The sequence below is a fragment of the Stigmatopora nigra genome, chromosome 4 (assembly GCF_051989575.1).
Source record: "Stigmatopora nigra isolate UIUO_SnigA chromosome 4, RoL_Snig_1.1, whole genome shotgun sequence".
Classification (NCBI taxonomy): domain Eukaryota; kingdom Metazoa; phylum Chordata; class Actinopteri; order Syngnathiformes; family Syngnathidae; genus Stigmatopora; species Stigmatopora nigra.
This window is the reverse complement of record NC_135511.1, coordinates 9,241,582-9,265,952: the sequence shown is the minus strand read 5'-3', so window position 1 is coordinate 9,265,952 and position 24,371 is coordinate 9,241,582. Positions and strand designations below refer to the sequence as shown.

The following is a 24,371-nucleotide window of genomic DNA, read 5'->3' as shown; positions in this document are numbered from 1 at the left end:
AGTGTACATTTTTTTCCACTCATTGTCGATTTGTTATGTCGCGTGATTAATATACCGGTCATCCCGTTCTAACTCTTTTGGGGGCCTTGTGTTGGAGCAAGTGTCCTGTTGTATTCACTTGAGGGCAGTATGGTAAATGCATGCAATAGTTTTTTTTTTTTAACTATTTCCAAACACATTACCAATGAAAGACAAACTAATTTAAAGGAGAAAAAAACACCCTCAAAAATTAAATATAAAATCACCATTAAAAGAATGAATAATTATTTTGGTTTCCAAAATTATAGCATTTTCTCAAAACAACAACAACAACTATAAGGTAACTAGTACTGCAAGATTAAAAATGCATTGTATTCTAGCCAATTAAAAACTTATAAATAATACATAAGTATATAGGAAGGTACAACAATTATGGGGGGAAAGGGACAACACATTAGCTTTTAATTTTTTTGCTGCAAGCTTTGCAGCTCAGTTTACGGGAGACCCCTTTGTCATAAAATTATGACTCTTTTCTCTAAAAATAAATCTACTTGGCTGAAGCCAGCATAGAGACTGTTGATTGAGTCTTGAGTACTGGCCCTATATGACTGAGTCAGACAACTATAAGTAAATACAGTGATGTATTCACCATTCATAACCCAATGAATTCTATTGACAGGGTAAACAGGCTTGGATTTGGGAAAAACACAAAAGGCTCAACGGCCTCTCTTGTTGTCACTTGTTTAACTTTGGCTTTATTGAATAAATATGGTACTTTTTGTAACACTTGCTTTCTGACTATATAGTTTACAGATGCATTGCTCTTCATGTTTTAGATTGGGATCCTCACCCTGTTGCCCCGATGTTTAGCTGCAGCCCATACTGTCCTAGGAGTTCATCCCTTCCGCCGTCTTGATGTTCTCATTGTACCAGCAGGATTTGCCAGTCTGGGCATGGCCAGGTAAAAATATTTCTTTAAAAAAATATATATATATCTATAGATGTAGCCCAAGCACATACGCAAAGCCTGAGAGATTGCTATTTCACAGTTTATTCGGAATGGGTAAAGCCTGTGGTCATTAGCAAATATATAATGACTTTATCACAAATCTTTGCAAGTTGTTTACCTGAACTGTGTTTTTTTACAAACATTTTACAGCAAGTAGCACTGAAAAATAGTTGTATTTGATAAATGAGCTGTAATCGGTTAAACAAAAGATGTTGAAACAATTTAGTCGAGCTTTCACGTGCCACTAGAGGGTGCTTGTGTGCCACTAGCGCTTCTCCTACCACACTTTGAGAACTACTCCACTAACATTTGTCAGTGAAGTAGAACTTATAAATCCACAGACATTTTGTTTTGATGTATTTTAGCTTTTATGGAATACACCATCTATAATTTTCATTTTGCAACAAAAACATTGAGTTTGGCTCCTTCTCTGTTGACTTTTTATGCCTGAGCTGCACTTCACTTATTTCGGGAGTGTGATTCATGGTTTGGTTCCCATTTAACACTCATCCTCCTCAATCTTCCTTTACAAGTCATTTCTGAATTGAAGGCTCCAAGTGTAATTCCAAATTATTTATCGCCTCATATGTAATGTAGCTTTTTGTGTAAATCAACACTCGGACTTTTCTTGTGTATTCCTCAAAAGTTCCACATTTGCAAAAACTCCGACCTAGATATTGCTAAGAGTTGATAATTCCTCCAAATTTCCTTCCCCCTTCACTAGATGGAAAGGTTCAGGAGTTTCAGTGGTCTCCTGGCCTTCCTCTCCATGCCACAGGGTTTGTGTTGATATGTTTGCATGCAGCGTATGTGGAGGTCTGGCTGTTGATATGTGGGGGCAGAGGCTTCTTGACAGTCCTCCGCAGAGTGGATAAATATGCTTTTATGCATATCTGTCTTGTCTTTACCCTACTGTGTTCTCTTCACCTTCAACCCACTCCAAATTCTCTCTTTTCTTCTACATGAAAAAAACATTACTGATGCTGTTGCTTTTTTCGCATCTTAGAATTTTTCTCCTAGCGTTCTTCTGTCTTGGAAAACAAGACTTTTCTGGCTTTGACTGTTGACAAAAAAAGGGATTTTTGCGTGGTCAGTAAACATTGTCTATGTCTATGTTATTTTATCTCCCACACGAGTGGTTGTGAGCTCATTACCACAAACGTCCACTCAGTGCGTCACCGTCCCAAATTAGCTCCTCTCAGAAACATTTGGAGAGCATTGGGGTCACGGCCAGTTTTCATGTTTTTTTTGGGGTCAATTTTGTCCAGAAATGGCCTTTAATCTAAACCCCTTGTCTTTTAAACTATTTGTGATACTGTTATTTTTTGAAAGCACATTAAGTTCTAACACACAGGCTACTCTACTGTAGATTTTGCCTGATATGTTTTCTTAACCTCAGGAGGATAAGAATGCAGCTATTTTAATAGTTTCTTTCAATAAAAGCGTGATCTCAGTTTTAATAGTTGTTTCTATTCAGAAAAATAAGCACCTCCACCAACAGCTGGACTCATTTGAACTCTTGCTTGCTTGTTTTTTTCCTCCAATTTGATGTACAATATGGCTTTGATTAGGAAGCAGAGTCCCAATTCTGAGGTTTTAAATCTCTGTTTACTTTTATGGTTCTTTGAGCGCACTTCCCTAGGAACTAGGCTCTAGTTTTGTTCCCCAGATTTAGTGGAACCTGAATTCAATGGACTTTTCGGAAGGAGGTAGAAGAAATGAAATGCTTGCTGTATCAAAAATGCATGCATATTTTGCCCACCAAATGCAACCAACCTATTGCGTGAAATTACCGCAAAACATTTTTAAAAAGATCAGCAACTACATTGCATATAATCTATTGTTCCATAATCTACTCGCAGGTGACAGAATGAAAGGCTTTCATTTGCTTTATTGATTGTGCGATAATGAAACAAACGCGTTGTGACAAGCCATTGCCTGCCACCAACTTGTTTTTTTTTTCTTTTTTTTTGTTGTTGAAATTCTTCAGTTCTCAGCATGTCTCCTTTCTTAAAAGTGTATATACACATATATTTACCCACATATATCAGAGCGGCCGCATTATTCAAGCCAGTGGTTTTCAAAGGCGTATGACCTAGGGGTTGTCCAACATTATGACGGAGCGGTGGGGAGCATTGTCATGAACAATTTTCATTCAAGTTCCAGTCTGTCATCAGTATGAAGTTTGGCGCGCTTATTTTTCTGACCTAAGATATGGCTGGATTCCCACCCAGTTGTGGAATAGTGCTATATGCAATCTGCTGATTGTGTCAGCTGGCACAAAATCTAATTCTGGAAGTAATTGAGTTATTATATTTCTTTAATTCCTATCACTACATAGGAATATTTGCTCTTTCTGCAGTTACCGAAATAAACAGTTTCTCGCTGTGTGAGAAATGTGATCACCCACACCGTCGTCACCCTGCCTAATCTTCACTCACGACAAGATTTAAGGACTTTGTTAAGGTTGAGAAACTACCTGCACTGACTCTCTATAAAACTCCCCATGGATCTTAAATCTGTCATCTCTCTTGATTCCTCCCTTCTTTGCGGGTGGTTGGGGTCCCAAGTTGCCCACGCACGTCCTTTAGGGGAATTGGGCTTTTGGATCTAGGGGGAGGTCAACCAAAATGGAAGAGCGAGATGGAGATGAGACACAAAAGCGGGGTTCGCAACAGGCTGGCGGACCCCCGGCATGTGGGAGAGGATGTGCGGATTATTCCCAGCAACAAAAGCCATTAGCTTCTGGAAGGACTTCAGAGAGGGGTGCTATTTAATCTCGAAATTGGGAGGCATGTGGGACCATCTTGGGACCGAGCCAAGTGCTGATTTTGTGCACTGGCCCGGTTGTAACAGCAGGAGTGGAGGGGCCAGTGGCAGGCAACCATGAAGCTGTTGTAGTGTGATCCAGAGGAAAGGGGGAGGTGGAGAACTCACAGTGGTGTGACGTTTTTATACCCAGATACACAGTGGGAGGCCAGGAAATGCTAGATTAAGAAGTCAAGTAAGGGCAGGTCTGCATTCTGAAACTCTGCCATACTTACTACTCTTAAATCACACACTGTTTTGGGTGAACAAAGCTTACACAAATAGAGACATGATGTGAACTAGAAACAATTTTAGGGGCTATTTCGCAATTTGGAGTACGTATACGTGTATGTTTTTTTTTCACGGTTTACACACCATGTTCTTTCCTGTCAGTGCAAGAATTTGGTTGTGTCCAATCCCGACTGTCAAACATACCACTGGCACTTGCTTGCGTAGATGCTAAAGCAGTTAGTATGCTTTTTCTGTCAACCCAATTGTGCATACTTGAACCATCTGTGCCATAACACAATTCTGAAGGAGAACACCAGATATTTCCGAGTGTTTCTCTCAGACTGCAGCAAAATGGAACAGTATTTTATCTTTATAGATTTAATTAGAAATGTAGTAGTCTATTTTACCTTAGCACTGTGGATAAAACATGCATATTTATCAGCTCAAAAGAGTTTATGTAACTTTAATAATTGAGAGACTCCGAATTCACTTGTTCTCAGTATGTGTTCATATTTTCAGAATTTATTTTCAAACAAATTTCATATATTTAAAAGAGAACAATAAAAATGTAGCAGTCTGGCGGCCGAGTGGTTAGTCCAGGATCCATCATCTCTGCAACCCTCGTGATGATAAGCGGTACAGGAAATGGATGAATGAACATTAAATGTTCTTTGATCTCCCGCTTAGGTCATCCGATTTTATAGATTGCGCAGTTAACGATTCCGGTGTTAATTCAGTGCTGGAATTTCCTCGTTGCATCCTAGCCATTTCATTTTCTTCCGACAGGAAGTGCACTGCGTTTTCTACCCCTCTTTGAAGTCTAGGTCTGTGCCTGCTGGACTTGGTGTACCCATCAGATAAGAGAGTGGCTTTGCACTGAGGCCAAATTAGGACATGCCAGAGAGAATGGTAATCCCCCCCTGAAGTTTTTGTTGAGAAATGACATAAGTGTTGAAATGGGCTTTTTGCTTTGCATAGGCCATGAGGGTGTTGTCATGCTTTACCGCTGACACGCAGATTCCTGTACTTGTCTAGAAATGAATGCATTCATTGTCTGCTTAAGGTTTGGGAGTTGTGATCCAGTATGATGTCACACAAACACACATGTCCTTGTCATGCTGTTTTCATTCAGGCTAGGGTGAGATTGCCTTATCCTACATTCTAGTGAACTGTACCAAACCTGCATGAGCGTCTCGATGCAAAATGAGTTTTGAGACCACATGGGTTACATTATATATTTAATCCTCTTTTCATTGGTTAATTTTAAGCCTTTCAGTTTCTGTTTTGGATCGTGTTTGCTCCTCTCATCAGAATGAGGGTTTGGAGATAAAGACATTTTGCTTGTAAAGAAAACTCTGCACCTGCTCGTAATATAACAGCAATATAGCCGTCAAACTAGGAAATTATGCCATGGTTTGAAACTCTTGACCTTACTAAGTGCCACTGGAGGATTTTCAACCTGACTTCAGTTGACTACATCCCATTTTTATGGTCTAGCAGGAAGTAACTTTGGTCCCATTTAGGAGGAAGTTACTCGTTGGCTGCCCAAGGCTCCAGGAACCCCACTGGACACTATCCAGCTGCCACGGTGCCCTTTAGTACAGTGACACGTTTTTAAGCTTTTATTGGACTGAACTCATGATTACATGATTTTTGTGGTCGTCCAATAATTAGCAAATTGCTGCTTTTAGTACTAGCTCCTCTTCTAATGGTACATTTACAAGCCATAAGCAAAGGTTTTTTTGTACTTTTTTTAAAGGTCACGTCTACAAAGCGTCATTGAGCAGTCAGTCATTGAAAGCATGTATTTAATTCTACACTGCCCATTCGTTTTTAAACCACTAGAATTATGTAAAATGATTTTTCAAAGGAACTTATGAAATATTTTTTAGCCGTAAGTATTTAAAATCTGCGATTGGCTGGCCACCCATTCATGGTGTCCCCCGCTTTCGGCCAAAAGTCAGCTGGGACGGGCTCCAGCACCACCCCACGGCGCTTATGAGGTTAAGCAGTTCAAAAAAATAATGAATTAATATTTTCAATTTTTTTGTTGGTCTTTGAAAAATTTAAATAGTTGTGATTTTTATGCCTAAATCATTATACAATTTTTGTTGCAACAATACATCTATTTTGTCGCTTTATTGATAAATGACGATGTCAAAATCTTCGACCTACACAGCCGAAGTAAACTTTTGATGCTTCTGATTGGCTGATAAGCACTTGGCTCAGCATTTTATTTGAATTCTTCCACATATTTCCGTACGATTAAAAAGCTGTAGTCATCTAGCCAATGTCCAACTGGATTAGTTGATGTCACTCAACAAATTGCTTCTTGGCAAATTCTCCTTTTTGTTGGGCAGATCAGGAGCTGTTTGACTTGGCAATTTATGTCAGAGATCAATTGGGTTGTAATGGACTGTTGTGAACTACAAAGAGTTTATATATGAAATTTGCTCAGCCAGCAAGTCTGCTGCTGAGACACAGCCTTTTAGGGGTTTGGGTGTAAACACTTGCGAGGATGAAAGTTGAGCATTCTCCCTCATGAAAATCTCACCTTATTATAAATTGACTCTGGGGTTCTTACCTAATTGCACAGCATCTAGTTTGATCTTGCTATAGCAAGGTCTTTGTGGGATAAATTATTGTGTTGTTTTCAGATCAAACTGGACAAAGTGCCTTTTCTATACCCAGGTGATCTACTATGAGCTGTAATGTTTAACAAGACTGATGCTAAAAATATACAATGGAAGCACTACAATCAGGGGGTGAACCCTAGATTTTAACCCCTTTAGCCCCTGTTATTACTCTATTTTGAAACCGTAATACCAAAGCACCATCTTACAAATGTCGGATCTGGCTTCAAACAAATTTGAAAGCCTCTTCAAGATTTGGAACACTTATTTGGACAAACCCTTTCCCGCAATTATGATTTGTAAAGTTGCAGACAACTTTAATAAGACAGGCTTGAAACCCCGACTAATTTGAAATTTGAAACATTAGAATCCAATCCACGCCTTAAACACCCCCCAAAAACAATAATTGCAAGACTAATATATATACCCGAACTTGATTTCCTGACTATGGCTTGATTCTCCAATGTTAAAACCATTATCCAGTTTTAAAATACTAATCTAACTCTCTAGCTCTGTTTTTAATCCCCTATCTTGACTTGAGAACTGAATCCAGGCTTGAATTTATGCTTTAAAATGTATACAGGCTTTCATTGATGAACCTAATTGAAAACTTTAGAATTATAGGACATTCAAGTAAACATGACCTTTTCCTATAAAAGTGGAGTCAGCATCCATTGTTGCATAAGAAAATCCAGGCATTAACCATTCTAAGAAGCAGGAAGAGTTTAAAATCATCATAAAATGGCTCTCTGTGGAAACTTGGACAGGTTAATCTCAAATCCACGTCTAGTAATATTTCAGGTTGAGCAAGGAGCAATTTGAAAGCCATCTCTCTCTCCCAAATCCTGGAAAATTTAGGCACGGCTTTTTATAAAGGCTTCCTCCACTTTCTTATGATCCCACTTGCAAATCAGTTGTCAAAATAGTAAACGTTGCTCCACCCGTCCCTTGCGCTTTTGGAGCCATTTTCTAATACCGATATATTTTTTTTAAACTTCCTTTTAGGTGTTTAGTCCTTTAGGGGTACAAAGCCACCAATGAACATTCCTGGGTACAAGAGAACACGGCCCTTTTAAGCGTGAATAAGACTGAAAACCAACTGTTCTTTGTTCCCTTATTATTCCTCCACATCTTGTCTCCCTCTAACTTCTTTGGCGCGTCTCAAAAGATTTCCTGCCTTTCAGCCATCCTCTTCAGCTTTATCCACGTCGTAACCCTAGAAGTGTGTGACTGAGACTTTGCCTGTCAGAAGCAACTTGGGAAGTATTGTATAAGGAAGGTGTGATTTATTTTTCTTTTAATGTTTTTTTTAAGGGAGGGGCAGTTCTGTTTTTGCTTGGAAGGGAGACATGTTAATCAAGTAGTCAAGGATGAGCTGTTTCTTTTTTCACGCCATAAGTGGATGTCCACTGTTACTGAAGCACCACAAAGGCGCTCTGACGGGATGAACAGGCAGCTGTGCATGCCTGCACATGGACAGAGAATAGAGAAGTGTCCTGTGTACACTTTAAAGTGATTACAAGTAGTTTGGATTTTTTTTCATGGAACTCTGGTAACCCTCTGTTTTGTAAGGCTTGCAGGGCAAGTTGTGGGTGGGATGCTTTAACCAGCATTTTCCATTTGTGCTCTTTATATATCTTAATTTTCCACATCACAGTTTAACCTGCCCTTGATCTATTGAATTCCTACTTTGATTTCAAAAGGATGGCTTAACAACAACAACCCTACCTGGAACCAGTTTCAAAGCCTTAATATTCCACTGTTGTTTTGAAACTCTGTTTTGAAATCTTTATTTTAAACTATAACACGTATGTGATGCCTGAAAAAATTGAAATCCTAATTTATAACCCAAATTGTACATTGAGATCATATCCCTCGTTATAACGAGAAACTGTTATTAAATCTTCCAATCAGCTTTTCTTTAAAACAAAATTAAAACTACAAAGCCATCTTTTCACTAGGAGAAAGCCAATCCATTTTAATAGGTGGCTGGCAGTCCCCCCAAATTCAAATTGAGTGTGTATTCAAGTCAATGTCAGCCAAAGAGTTTATTTAAAACCCAGCCCATGACAGAAAAACCTAATACAGGTTTAAGTCCTGCAACCATGTTCGTAGTTGGAAAGGCTATATGATCTTTTTTTATTTTTTTATATTCTGATAAACATTGGGCTTTGTACTACCCTTGGGCAACACTGAATCCAAAGTGTTGACACCTGATCCTTTATCCTGCATTTTGCTGTGCTCTCAACAGCTCAGCATTTTCTATATTGTAGAAAGTATCAGCTGCTCTTGCATCTTAAAGCTGAACAATTATATTCTGGTTGCAAGGTGCAACTGACACACTTTGTCATGAGAGTTTGTGAATCTTTCTCCAAGGCAAGAATCAACAGACGATTTATTCGAGATAGTCTAAGGATTTTATGAGCATCTTTAAAACTGTATTTGCAGCATTACTCAAAATTATAGCCCCTCTTGAATGTGTTTTCCTTTTCCTTCAATGCCCCTTTGAGGTGACGTCCTCTGTACGCCTCCATCGTGATCAATGAACGGATAACCATGATGTGTTGCATTGAACTGTCCTCAGATGTGAATCTGCCGGCAACAGCTGGCATATAGTGCGGCAAGTAACAGTAAAGCAGCCACACTGGGCTATAACTCTGGATTAAAGGCCACGGTAGGACAGGCCTGTCCCTGCACACCCATTCCCCTAACTAATGGATGAGTCCACAGAACCCACTGAAAGAAGTGATGGATAGATCCATTGTACAGTGCAGGGGACACGGCTGCTCTTGATGCCTATCCTGAACTCCTTGTGTATGTGTGCCTTGAACCTTCAGGCTGAAGGTAATTTCATCTGGCTGTGCAAAGCCAGACACTTTAATGGACGTGGGACCTCTATGAAACAAAGTGCTGTGAAAAGCTATGCTGTAATATTTTCCTCTTGCCTCGCTTTGCTTGCTTGCTCAGGGAGAGGGCAGCGCTCTGAGACCTTTGCGAGCCACAAGTCTTGCATTCTACATTTCGCTGGCTGTCAACAAAAAAAACAAATATAACACTGCACCTAGATGATTCTGATAAACATTATTTTACAGGCACAGCATTCCTAGTTTACAAGCAGCAATGAACTCGTTTTCAATTTGAACACTGGTGTCATACTACAAATTCATGCATCTTGACAAGATTCACTCAGCCATTTCTTTGCTTAGTTTTTTCTAGATAATGTAGTATATTTAAAATACAGGAATCATTTAAAAGTTGTTATTTAAGACGACTATACTGTAAGTATACAGTATTCATTCGGTGATAAAGGGGTGTTGGTGTATTTCTTTTTTAAACATATACATCTTTTTGGATTATGACCAAACAATTCTACCTCAGTTTCATCGGACATGTTTCTACAACTGGGGGATTTCATTTTTTTTTTCCTTCAAACGATGAAGGCTTTTTTTGCCAGCCTATCTCACAGATCAGACGTATAAAGAAGATGAAAGATTGTTCTTACATGGACTGAACATCCAGTACCTGTCAAAAATTCTTGGAAGCTCATTGACAATCTCTTTGCAGCGTCATTGACCAGTTTAGTTTTCATCCTTTTTTTCAAAGAAAAGAAAAAAAAATGATTTTATATGGTCTGCAATACAATAGTTTTGCTTTCAATTGTGTATTACCTTTGACCTTGAGATTATTCTGATGGTTTGGAAACTTTCTGTGGACTATGACCTTGTGCAACAATTTTATCTAATGTATACTAGAACATCTGAACTTAATTTGGGGTTAAAGAGAGGCACTAAAAATTGCATAAAGTACGTGCTAACTCAGAAAAAACACACATTTGAACAAGATTTAATAATTCTCAGAACTGCCAAATACTCTGTTGTAAGAGGGTCCACACACACACTTTCATTTCTAACTTGCCAGTATATAGCCTATGAAACCTTTGAGAATTAAGATTGAAGGTATGTATTGTTAACCGCTGCCTCGTCAGGGAACTCGCAAACTAAAAACGTATTTCAATTACTAAATTGATTTTATGCAAACGAGCGCAAAAGCACATAACCAATTTACTTAGATAGGTGTCATGACCAAACTCAAAAGTATGGCCTCCATGCCAGCTCATAAATATCTGCTGATAATGGAGCGTGCCGCGAGTGACAAACAGTCATTTAGGAGAGGCAGTCGTTTAACAGATGTGTTGTCCTGTCGCAGCGGTTACGTGACTCGATGGCAGAAACGCTGGCGAATGACACAATCGGAGCAGACGGCTGGCCCGCCAGTCTGAATGTTTGTAATGTTTTTAATCTATGCCCTAGCATCGTTGCCAACACATTTACAGACCCGGACACACACACTCACCGACATTCCTTTGACATGATATCAGATATTGGACTGAAACAGGAATTAATGGCACATGATTGCTCTGCTGTTAGGAGAGAATGGATCAGGCATTACTATTCATCTGATATGGATTAAAAATGGCTTTATTCATTATATGAATGTGTGTGTGGGGTGGTGTATGAAGGCTTGTACTTGTCACGTATTGTTCCTTTCGTTGAAAAGTCCTTACTTACACCATGCTTGGCCTCACCAGTTTATGACCCATGTAGATGCCATGCATGTGATACAAAGCTACACGTCACTTTCTACGTGCATGAAAGAGCTTTTGATGTTGAGCTGTTTATAGCAATTGAAAACGACACTGTAGTCCTGATACTCATTTATTTCCCTCTAAACTTTTTTCGTTTCATTTAACAAAACAGTAGCAGATTACCTTATTACCTGTATGTGATATTTGCTATTTGTTGGCGGAGTCTGATACAATGCAATTTACATTGTTTGGCATCTCTCGGGAGGGCCCCTGTCTGCTCATGTGATCTGGCCCTACATGGACTGGCATTTGGCCTGGTCCTGTTGGGGCCCCCTGTCTGGGAAACACAGAGCTGATTTGCAGCCAGCCTGGAATTCCAGACATTGGGAGTCAGGCTTGTTAAAAAAAGAAGGGTGGTAGGAGTTTTGGTCAAAAAACTCTGAATGTGACCAAGGAGGGATGAGACAAAGCTCATTCACATCGGCTGACATTAGGATTGGGTGACCTTTTCGTTAATAGAAAAGAATAGACAACAGCATACTTGAGTGAATGTCATCTTTCATGTAGCTTTTGTCCATTGCTTTACTTTCCGTCCATTGAAAGCTTTGTTTTTGGATATTTCTTTATGCATCTATTGCATTTCCTCATATAGTGGCTAGTGGCATACCCAACTGCAGAGAGTAACGTGTCAATGTGTTCAATATGTAGAAATGCATTTTTCAAGGTGTCGCTGTTGGGTGGAAATCTTTTTCCTGCAAAATGACACATTTTAGGAATTCAATGAACCGCTACAGGGTTTGAAACACTCCTTGGTTCAACTTGGCATCATACCCTCTATTTCTATGATATACAGTTGCACACTAACATAAAAAACAAATATCAGCTATAGATGATTAAATGATTGTTGTTTTTTTATCACTTATTTGGGCACCACAGTGACCCAATGATTAGTGCCTCTGCCTTACACCTCTGAGATCTAGAGTTTGAGCCCAGATCCTCACCTTCTTGTGTGAAGTTTGTATGTTCTCTGTGTGTATCGATCCCAAATCGCTTCCTGTATTTCCAACTATTGCTGTCACTGTAATATTTTTTTTCCCTCGCTTAATTTCTCACCCTCTTGTTTATACGGTCAAAGTGGGGGGCTCATCATCATCTCTTGACCTCTCTCTCTCTCGCTCTCTCTCTTCCCCTGTCCCTTTCTCTCTCTGTCTCTCTCTCTCTGGGCTGTTTTAGTAGTATCCCCACTGTGAGGTGAGCTGAGGATGTCAATTACAGGACTATGATAGGGGTCCTATTGCATTATGCATGGCAGTGTCCCACTGGGGAATAAATGGCCTAGAGCCTGAGATGATGGATGAAGGGATGGAGAGATGAATAATGGATGGAGAGATGGAGGAGCATAACGCTATTGCAATCTGTGTCCCACTAAATTGAAGTCTTGCCCTGGCACACCTGAAGCTCAGGGCCGTCTCACCCAGGATGAGTCGCAGTCATAGAGTTGTTACATGAAAGGCCACAAATTGACTATAATCACTATTTTTATGTTGTGTTCCACGAACCATTTGGGTTATAAATCTGTACTACAATATGATATTTACTTTATCATCCATCTTTACTAGACTCCTCTACTTGATACTTTTTGACTGGATTTGTATTTTCTCCTGTACTCCTTTTGTTCTTCACATACTGGAATAAGTAAAAGATGGGTTCTTGGTTTAAGCTGGGTTGGTCAATTGTGAATTTTTCTTCACTTTGCATTGGGAAAAAAAAAGTTATGTATGTAAATAATTAGTAAGATCCGGCAAATAAGATTACAGACTTAATGTTGTCAAGGAAGTTGTACAGTTCACCCATGCGGGCAGCCTTGACGAGTCCCTGATGTCAACTAATGTCAGTCACTGTATCAACGAATGTGAAAGATGCTGTTGTTTGGAGTCCCCAGCCATGGTGGGATGACACCATTTGTCACCGTGGTGATGGATTCCGCCTCCCTCCGCGGAGCGTGTGCAAACGCCGTCGCTGAAAGGCTGTCTTTGTGGTTTCACGCTCACTCACGCACTTGTGCACTGCTGGAACGGACAACAAAGGCATGCTTATCCAATTGAAGGGGAGTAAGATTAGGCTACGAACACAGTCATAAGGCTAATGTTAGTGTCTGCTACTCCAGCGAGAGCCTTAGTTAGAGTAATCAGGAGAAACGTGGGATTACATTTGAGATGTATGCCCAAAGGACTGGTTTTTATGATGCTCAAATGTTGCTAAACAACAGAAGCTGCTTTCTATCTGATTAACTCTCCTCACAGATACAATGGATTGATTTAATTCTTTCAAAAAACAGCTTATTATGCACTTGAATGGATTGTCGCACATACACAACTTGGCCTCAGTGTACTTTCTGTTTTTCGTTTCTCGATTTAGTTTTCAATGTATCTTGATTCTGCTGTCAACAAAAAAGCACTCCAATTTCTGCTGTTAGAATCTTAATGTAAACTTGTTGAGAGATTTGAAAGGAATCATAATCATTATTACAGCCGCCTGTCAACTAAGATTAAAAGCAATAGTAAATATTTTATTATAAATATTTTATATTATATTTTATTTTACACCACAGTAGGGTTCAATGGATGCGCATTTGAAACTGGTAGGGTTCGGTAGCTCCAATGAGGTTAAGGACCACTGGTTGTAGACGTCATCGAAATCCCCAATTTGCGCAGCCTTGTTATGGTGTAAAAACATTCAATGCATAACCATTGTTTCTTACTGGCAGACTTGGAAATATCTTTGGCGTGTTTGTCATAGCCTTTCCATTGTGGAAAATTACTTAAAACTGCTCTAAATTCTTCCACCCATGGCAGGTCAACAGCAGTTAGGACTCTTGAAGATGTTGTTAGTGAAAGACCCCCTTAATAAGTCTTTATTGCTAGTGCAGACCAAGAGTACGAGAGTGCATTCACCCACGCCTCTCCCACTCGCCCTTTCCATTCCTGCATTGCAGTAAAGCAGGCCTCTCAGCACAGTGTGCTTGAATCCCACCCCCTTGCCTTTGTGGCCCCCATACATAAGATAGAAGTAAAGAATGTGCCGGAAAAGTCTTCAGCCGTGACCCTGGCTTTGACGTTTTATCACTCTTCCGACAGGGCGGTCTCATGGTTAACAATCACATGTGGTACGTTTCTTTGCTGGAATGTTTTGGAAGTTTGATTTTTTTTTTCTGCCAGTTGACTTAATTATTATTATTATTATTTTGTGTTGTAAATATTTTTAAACATAACAAAAATATATTGCTTCCTCTCAATGTATGGGATTTATGTAACCAGCATTGTTTTAGGCCTTGTTTTGATGAAAAGATGAAATGGATGCATGGCTTCAGTTTAGGAATAGACATGACTTGTGTTTATTAGGAAAGGATAAGGTTATGGGTACTGCACATCAAAAGACAATTCATGTGCTGCAAAATACAGTTGTTAACTCAAAGTGATTGGCTAAATCTGTTTGCTTAGATTTTATAATGTAAAGCCATTAAAATGAACATTAGGTGAAATGTTGGCATATTGCAGATGTTTTAATTCAATTGCTAATAATCTACTTATTCCTTTCTTCCATTCTCTCTTGAGCCATCACTTTCATTGATTGCTGTCTGTGGCTAATGAGACACTGGAAAGGTTAGAACCATTATTGTTTACAAAGAAAATATCACCCAAACTGTATAGGACACTTTTCTTGTAATTCAATGAAATTATGTAATCGAACAGTATCTTACTATGATAATGATAAGCAGATTTAGTGCCTCTCTGTTTCTATACTTAAACTTCTTAAGCATATCATTTCAAACCATATAAGTCAGACCAGATGTTTGATAGCCGCCTGTCATCAAATGAAATCGTGATTATCCTTGTACACCAAAAAATTCTGATGCGGATGTGCAGTAATTACAGATCCTATTCTTAAATACTAGTTTACCATTGGAGTAACATCCTTTAAGTTTGAAGAAATAAACTTAAAACAGCCAGGATTTGCTTTTTTTTAAACAATAATTCCCAGCATTACCTTGAAGTCATCTTAAACTAAATCCTCTTAAAACTGGTAATTTAATTTAATTGATTTTACCTGCAAGTGTTTGGTGATTGTGCCCTTGAGAAGATTGTAGCAGAATTAGCTGGTCCTTTGGCAAAACCCTTAAAGACTAAGTTATATTGTTAAATCTGATATTATCTAAGCTTCAAATTTGGACAACACTAACCTCAAAATGTCTTTGGAATTCCTGTTTACATTATAGGTGAGTTACTTTCCGTTGAGCTTGTTCTTGCAAGACTTTAGCAGTGTTTCATACAAAACACACTGCTAAATGATTTATGGATTTCTCTGTTGAAATTCAAGATGAATATGCTAGGAATTGTTGAAATGATTGGTTTTAGTATATTCCTGTCATTTGGTTTTGACTCACAAAGGACCTACAGTCCACAAATCAAGTGTAAATTAAAAATGTATAATTGTGACGAAGCCTTTTTTCTTCTCGCAATGACACATTTGTCTGACATTGTCACTTATCATGTTTTGTGTCAAATTGTGACTGGCTTTTAACCTACTAGTTTCTCTCTGTCCTTTGTGTGCTTCAGCCCCCACATCATTTTCCTGTCTCAGAGTGTGCTGCATGTTGGCAGCTCATTTTTGATAGACAACAGCCTGTCCTTTTGTGGGTCCAGGCTGTGCCATGAGATTGCCCACGCCTGGTTTGGCCTGCTCATCGGGGCCAGAGACTGGACAGAGGAATGGATTAGCGAGGGTTTTGCCACCTACCTGGAGGATATTATCTGGGCCCAAGCACAGCAAGTACGGGCACACTCTTATCATACTTTAATGTGGCTGTTTGATGTTACTTAATTGTCCCAGCACTTCTACAGAACCACATGACAGTTCAATTGTGATAGTGGTGCTCTTTTGAGAAGAGGCAGGAATGAAATCATATTTGTCCATGTAGCTTCATACTTACTGATACGGATTTCCTCTGGGAAGATGTTTGGCTACAAAGACAGATGGTGAAATTACAAACAGAGATTTGCTATTACCATCTGCGTTCTCGTGCAATGCATGCATTAGATCTTGCATGATCAAAACATCCGCATCTGAAGACAATATACTCAATGTATTCCCACATGTACTCTGCATCTGGGGTCAAAGCGGGATAAAGTCTGCATGCATGTGGTGGAACAGTATCATTTACCACAGTTATTCGTTTTTTTTTTCTGTTGACAAAAATAATAGGTGACTGGGAGGTCATCTTGGTCCAGCCTTGAAATAGCAACTAAACCCAATACGTCTTATCGTTTGCAACTTTACAAGATTTGATCATTTGAATACATTTTAAAAATATTTACATTCATAAAAATTTGAACGAAAAGGAGCTCAGAAAAAAATAAGGGCGATATTTTCTGCCTGGTGGTAAATGACAAAAGTGTTCTTATTCTGCAGCTCACTGCCTTAATTAATCAATCCATCATTAGTATTACCCTAAATTTTAATAGCATTTTAAATGTGTCCGCCGAGCCTGACTCTTGTTGCCTCTATTTGGTTGCTTCCTAATGTCACACATTTCATGGAAATATAAATTCTTCTTTCCTTACGTCCCTTTGGATCTAAATGTTGGTGTTTTTAATTATTGTCATTAACACTAAATCAAATTATGGTCTTGTTATATGAGCTGTGGCCTTGTGTGATTGTTGAGAATATTCAAAGATAACGCATAATCTTTGTGGTAGGGTGACGTCCCTTGCATTGTATTAATATTTAGCTTTACTCGAGCCGCAAAGGTAGTCCATTTTTTTCGAACAATCACTGCAAAAATCCACTTAAAAGGAGAAAGGTTAATCAGCGTGTGACATCTATAATAGATTTGAAGTTGAATTCCAAATTGTGTGACTACAAGGTTATTTGGTCTGAGATGCTCCACTTTATGATTACAAAGCAACTTATTCTCTTCTGTGTATTTGATAATTCAGTGCATTTACATAACAGAAATTTCATCCCATTCCCATTTTTTTCTTGCCGCAGCTCTCCCTGTCAGAAGCAGCAGAACAATCGAGTTTGAAAGCACTGCTGAAGTGGAGAAGATTGTCGGATGAGTTGAAGAATTCAGTTGAGGAGCTTCAAATCCTCAGGTGGGTCTCATCCATCACAACATCTTCATATCCTGAATTTAAAAATAATTTTGCTTTGAAAATTCCTTAAAAACCATAGTATACAAATTATTTCAGGATCAGTTATGACTTTCCATACTTTATATAATATGACTTGCAAAATGCGGAGTTACCTTTCGGTAACATTTGAGTAACAACACAGCCCATTATTCTAATGTAGTTGCCCTCTGACATACTTGAGTCTGCTAAAAGCATTCCAATGCTACGGGTGTGGCAAATCTAGCTGAATTGTACAAGATTATCCACGTGAAGATGTACGATCATGTTCTGCTTAGTGAGAACAAGAATAGGGTACACACATGCACAATTACACAATATATGTCCGACATCATGACCCAAACTTTAATTGTGTTATTGTGGAAAACCCATAGCCAGGTAGTAACTGATTCAAAATGAGAATATCTTACCTTGCATTTTTGATTACCGCTAACCGACTCTTGTGGCGCACTACGTTTTTGACATTTACAATTACTACAAGCAATACAGTGTATAGTAACATGTTCGCCTCGCATTGATTTTTTTTAAATTGTATTTCTGGTTGGCATTAACTGTTCAAACATTGCGCTGTCAGAACATAATGAAAACACTTAATAGTCAATTTTACCCTCTGCTGAGCAGTGTTTCATTGAAAAAGACTAAACGATATCTGTCACTTTTCCACCAACACTTATTATTTCAGTGAATTGTGTGAGTCAACAAGCGAGTCAACAAAGTACTCAAAATGCTCAAGAATTGACTATGTTCTGTGTGTCAGACCCTCTGTTTGCATGGCTTTACTATCTCGCATATTCCCAAAATATGAACATTTGCTTAATTGAAGACTCTAAATTAACCATAGATATGAGTGTTAATTGTTGTTTATTCATATGCTCTGAGATTGATTCACGCCTTGTCCAAGGCACATTTCTGGCTTTTGGAATAGACTCAATCTTACCCATTACTCTAATAATGCCAGACAGTATAGAACAAGAGCAAATAAGTATCATTTGTAAGTTGTTGTTCAATGACTGAAAGTGTAAATGGTTAAACTTAAGAGAGGTGTCCGCCTGGCAGTTTTCATCAGCTTGCTCCCCTATTAGAAAGACAGACACATGGGTGATTAGGAGGATCAAGATTAGGTTTCTCTGCAGCTGACATACTTGAATAAACAAGGCGCACACACAAAAACACAACCAGCAAATGCACTCTTGCATATTTGTCCTTTCTCTTGTCATGGGGCTGATTGATGATCATTTCAATGATATATTTCAGCTTTAGGAGTGAATGGAGCATTAGGGTCACAAGAAGGTTGGAGAGACAGAGAGCAGACATGTTCCGCATTGATTTTGCCTGTAGTTCTGTCATCCCAGTCGCTGTGTTAACGTCATAACTGCGTGATAACAGGACAGGCATACGCAGCAGCCATTACAGTGCACATAGAAAAGGTTGAGCAAAACACCGTGAGGAGCAAAGAATGGGAAGCGAATGTGAGATCTAAGCAGTTCTACACACACAAAAGCTAAATGTCAGGTTGTGCTGTCCAAGTTCAGTGGGTCACAATCGAGAAGCGCTCGTGCAGCAGTGGGCGGCTAGTGGCCAGCGTTTATCAGTGCCTTTCAGATGAGTTATATTTAGGGTGGCCTGGGCCAGACACCATTCTCCCTGCTGATTTACTGGGCTGCTGGGAGCACTGCTCTACCTTATCCGGTTTCCACAGTCAACCCAGTGTAATTTGTCAGGCAATGGCTTGCGGTGCTATAAACCTCCTGTGTGTGTGGATCAGTGTGTGGGTGCGTGTGCCTCTGCGTGTATGTCCCTTTGACATTAAGTTCTGTCAGTAATAGCTCCTGATTTCCTCCCGCGCTTTCCCTCGCTCTCTCAATCACAGACACACCCAGGTGTGAGCATGACTACACACAACGCATACACAAGAATCGATACAAACACGCCCCACCGCACATACTATGGCCTTTGAGGCAGGGGCAAGAGAAGCATTTATTCTAGAATACATGCACCTATTGTGCAATTCTACAAGGCAGTGAGCAGAGATTCTTCTTAAAGCTGAAGTAAATCCTCCCTGACAAAGCTAAAGATTTACACGTCCATACATCCCAAGTCTGGACAGTGGTAAGGGTGGAGATCCTTTGTGGAAGATGCCAGTGTTGGTAAAATGCTATTTTTCCTCACTACTCTACCATGCCACTGTGTGTGTGCTCCGCATACACTACTAGGAATGCAGCTTTTGTTATTTTATTTATCCCATTCTTCATTTGTTCTTTGGCTCTCTAATCCCCTGCCTGACACTCACTTTTTACTTAAATTCCACTCGCATAATGTATATGATTTTTCATAGTGCCCATCGTGTTACTCGCAACAAAAAAAAACAAGGCTGTTTCATCTTATCAGCGGTAGCAGACACATGTCAATGCAACGGATATGGGAGTGGACAGAGAGCAAGTCAAAACTATGATAAATGATTCAAATGTCATGCAAATTTGTTCTACACCATTTTCCATTTTAAGTGGCGACGGACATAACTGAGCTATTCCCTGAGTTGCCAGAGAAAGTATTTGAACACCCTGCTACATTGCAAGTTCTCCCACTTAGAAATCATGGAGGGGTGTGAAATGTTCATCGTAGGTGCACGTCCACAGGGAGAGAAATAATTTTTAAAAAACACACAATGAATGATTTTTTTCACCTTTTATTTGTCTGATAGAGCTGCAAATACGTATTTGAACATCTGTCTATCAGCTAGAATTCTGACTATCCATGACTTGTTAGTCTGCCTTTAAAAGTCCACCTCCATTCCATGTATTTCAGAGGGTGGAAGCCCAAATAATTGAACAGGTTGCATAACAAATATGAACCAGAGGAGTTCATCACGTTTAATTGCATCTTCAATTACCTGGCAACAACATCATCACTAGGGTTCATGAAGTGTGTAACTTTAATCAAAAGAAGCATATAATTTGCATTCACTAAATTTCGGGAACCAGCAGAAGGCTCCAGATGTTGACAACCTACCCGAGTGCATTTATAACATTTTTGTAGTATTTTTCCTCATTTAAAAAATCCATTAAAAACTAATTAATATGAATTATTAAGAAAAGTATTATTGATTAAGTATGATTGCTTTGTCCTGGCGCTCAACATCTGAATGAGAGCTTCCTTTGCAGTGATCATGTGACTCTAGACACATGTTTTTGGGCTTTCGCCTCTTCCTGTGTGTTTATTTGACATCCGTGTCATGAGGCTGAAAAGTGGTAGCTGGTGATGAGGGGGCGTATTGATCGGTTGGCCAGGCGCCTGCTGCATCGATTTGTCAGTGCGGCCATCCTTTAAGGCCTTCCTATTGGCACACTGAGTTAATCTGCTCAGCCGGATCAATACAGGCTAACTGAAACTATCATTGCACAGGGACCCACGTCACTCACCTGTTTGTCTGGGATTTATTGGGATTGTAGGTGTTTGTTTATGTTTTTTACGGGGGTCCGAGGAATGATTTGTATCTGTGTGACAGAGAAACCAGGCGCCAACCTCTGCATGGTCACAGAGTGGATTTTTTTGTGTTATGTTCCCCCAGTGAATCATGGGCAGTAAAATGCAAGTAGAGCATTTCTAAGAGGTCATATAAACACTGTATAGCATGCTTTTTATGAATTTGCAGGGGCCTCGGGCAAAGCATAGCAGCAAGGTGTTAACCACTGTGAGTTTGAGCTGAGTTGCTGAATTTAGTTCTGCTGACATAATTTTTTTTAAGATTGTGTGATAACCCCCTGACAACTAAGGGACTCGGTCACTTATCTGGGCTGTGGTTCAGTTATATTTATTATGATGCGAAGTGTTTGTCTGCTGCTTTTGTTTTTCTGTAGACCCAACATGGAGAAAACAGGCCAGGTCAGTGAGTCTGGCTCAGCCGCAGTGAAACATGCCCTTAACCCAGACAAATCCTTCCTGCAAGTCCATTACCTAAAGGTGAGATCATAGGGAACATGTGACACGGTGATTGCAAAACTGTTTGAACTAATGTGTACGTATAAAAATTATGGCTTAAAGATAGTATTGCTCACTTCGGCAAATCCCAGGAGGCGCTATATCTTTATTTCATCATGCATCGTTGTTATCCTTGGCAGTTTATTCTCTTGCTACGTCCAAGTCAAGCCAACACAGTGGGTCGGTCAGTGGGTTAAGTGGTCACAGTGTTCGATCTCTCCAAGCATCTGTGGAAAGTGATTAGTCTAAATGAGTCCTGTCGTTACAGCACGTGTTAAATACCGTGGCTAATTCTCATGAGAATTTAGTAGGATTTAAGTAGTAAACACTGTAATCAGTACTCTTAATTCATTATTGCAATTGCTTCTACACCTGAATGGACATTATGTCAGACAGTTTTACTAAAGTCTTGGCAGACAATAAACACCTTTTCTGGTAAGAGAAACCTACATACTTGCATTGTACACATTTTATGTTCCCCATATGTATATGTGTGAATGTATATTTCTATACATTTCCACTCCTAGGAAATAAATGTTGACCCCCTTTAAAGTTTGTCACTCACTGATCCATTAACCACATTTTATGTTAGTGAAGTTTGTTTTGTCTCCTTTTTATTTTAAATTTCTATTTTACTTGACACCATATGGAATCTAGCTCTAATTCATTCATTTTCTGAACTGCTTATCCTCACAAGAGTCGCAGTGTAGCTGTTGTTTAATAATATTGCAAAAATATCACTGTACCTATGCAAGAGAACTGTGTTGTTGAATCGTTTCAGTAAGTATATTATTAATAATATATATCATTATATGCTTATCTCATCTCTCAAAGGGCTATTTCCTCCTCACGTTCTTGGCCAGTGAAGTGGGAGAGCAGCAATTCATTAACTTCTTCAGATTATTTGTGAAGAAATACCACGGTCAACTCATTCTATCTCAGGTGAGCCTCCAGTTTAGGGACCCATTTTCCACTCGATGACATTAATTGGGAGCCGCCATGGTGGCTCGCAGCTTCCTCTGCGCTTGTTAATCAAATCTCGGCTCCAATTCGAACCATTTAATGTGACCCGTCCTCCCAGCGCAATGTTATTTCCATAAATTAATTGGATGCTGATGTGCTATAAGCTTGACTGCCGCTGTGTTACAATAGTTTTCCCCCCCAAATTGATGACTGTACATCAGCTTAGTGCTGTGTGTTTACTCTACTGCTGTCTGAGCAACCACACCTGTTTGAATTTCTGTGGATGTAGAGTATGTGCGATGTTCCACCTGGCTGCTGTTGTCTTCTCTATAAGTAATGAGTCTAATATAAACACTTTGACATGGAACACCTAACAAAAATCTTCTACACCTCTGTTAATGCTTTCATTCCTATCGATCATTGTTTGACAGGATTTCCTGCAAATGCTGCTTTCTACCTTTCCTGACCTTGCAAGGTATGTACTCCGAATCGAGTGCTTATGGGGAATGCTGAGGTTCATAAATAATTGACTGAGAGATACAAACAAGGCTTTATGTGTCTCAGCAGGGCTTGACTAGTGTTGGTTGAATTCTGTTTTGAACAAAATACGTGTTCATGAGCTAAATACTGTTATACCTGCATGCCTGTTCCTTTTCTTTGACTTTTGAGTTGTGTGGTCTCCTTTGTGTGCATGTTTTTCTTTTTTTTAATCTATTTGAAGTCTTGCAATACAATTTTATAACATTATACCATTTTCTGTCACCAAAGATGATTTCACTTCCCAAAAATATCTGTTAGGTTCATTGAAAACTAAAAATTCTCTATGAATCTACACAAATATGACTGGGTCTTTATTTGTCTGCCTACAACTGATGACCTCTCCACTGTGTACCCTGCCTGTTAGCCAAAATCGTCGCAGACAAGGGCCTTAAAAAACGGAAGAGAATGAAGTTTATCTTTGGCTCTCTGTCAGCCTCAATCAAAATGGGCATGATCTGTATTCATGCATTTTCTAAAGGTCACGTTTGAACCTTTATACTGTATGCAGTGTCTTTTGTAACTTGTTATGGCTTGGTAGAGAACTTGTCAGAAGAGCTTGGCCGGATTTGGCCTTGATTTTCATCGATTTCGCTCAGTGAGGGCTGGGCCCCAACATCAATCCTTGTAAGCACAGTCTCATCCACTCCAGTATTAACTGAAGTGTAAAAGGACAAGCGCTCCTCCTGCTCTCCTCCTCTCTAATTTTCTGCCTCCTCTTCGGCGCTGGCTTAATCACTCAATTCTCTATTTCTCATGATTGCCTCATTAACCTCTCCCACTGTCCGTCTCTCTTTTCCTCCACGTCTGGCCCCGCTTACTTGCATCCGTCTGCTAGTGACGCTCCCCTATCTGGCCTTCAGCACCATTCTGTCCGTTCTCAGTGTTGGTTGTTTTTGTCTTTGTCTCCCTTGTGCCTGCCTGCTGAGCATAGATTGATTGAATTAAAGAGAGGAAGTTGGGGATGGTCAATGTTTGCGTCTGATGCCTCTTCCAGTAAACAGCCCACTAGAAGAGCTGTGTTGGGGGATGGAGTGTGCACTTGCTGCATTGATGTTACAGATGTTCCCTTGCGGTGCACGCCATTAAACTATCCAAACATTAAAAGACCAGAACATAAAAAAGAAGCGTGGAAAAACACACATTAAAATAAGTCACTGATTACGATTGAGAATGCAGTCAGTCAGTCTATCCTAAAGACTGCGTGATTAACATTAATATCAACTATTTCGGAACAGCATCACGGCAACTTGCTGCTCACATGAAAAAGAGATATTCTCTACTATTCTTGTGTTCACCAGGGTCAAAGTTCAGGCAAGCAGCAGGATACACTCTGGACATGTCACTATATCATTGCAAGGCACACACTATCTCCTGTATCCTAGGGCTACCCAAACGATGGCCTATGGTCCAATTGCGATCCGCTTGGCCTGAAGAAATTTCAGAAAATATCATTG

General features: G+C 39.5%; 1 protein-coding gene across 3 annotated transcripts in view; it reads left to right on the top strand.

Annotated features, from left to right (window-relative positions):
* Positions 1-24,371, top strand: part of LOC144195479 (aminopeptidase O-like) — a 68,777-nt gene that overhangs the window by 3,472 nt on the left and 40,934 nt on the right. For all 3 annotated transcript variants that reach the window (XR_013326093.1, XR_013326092.1, XM_077715157.1), the window contains exons 6-11: positions 816-940; positions 15,862-16,075; positions 17,294-17,400; positions 21,294-21,396; positions 22,249-22,356; positions 22,809-22,852. Coding sequence is in view for 1 of the 3 variants with exons in the window: in XM_077715157.1 (XP_077571283.1) it covers positions 816-940; positions 15,862-16,075; positions 17,294-17,400; positions 21,294-21,396; positions 22,249-22,356; positions 22,809-22,852 (701 nt within the window). In the remaining 2 variants the exon portion in view is untranslated. The remainder of the gene's footprint in view (positions 1-815; positions 941-15,861; positions 16,076-17,293; positions 17,401-21,293; positions 21,397-22,248; positions 22,357-22,808; positions 22,853-24,371) is intronic.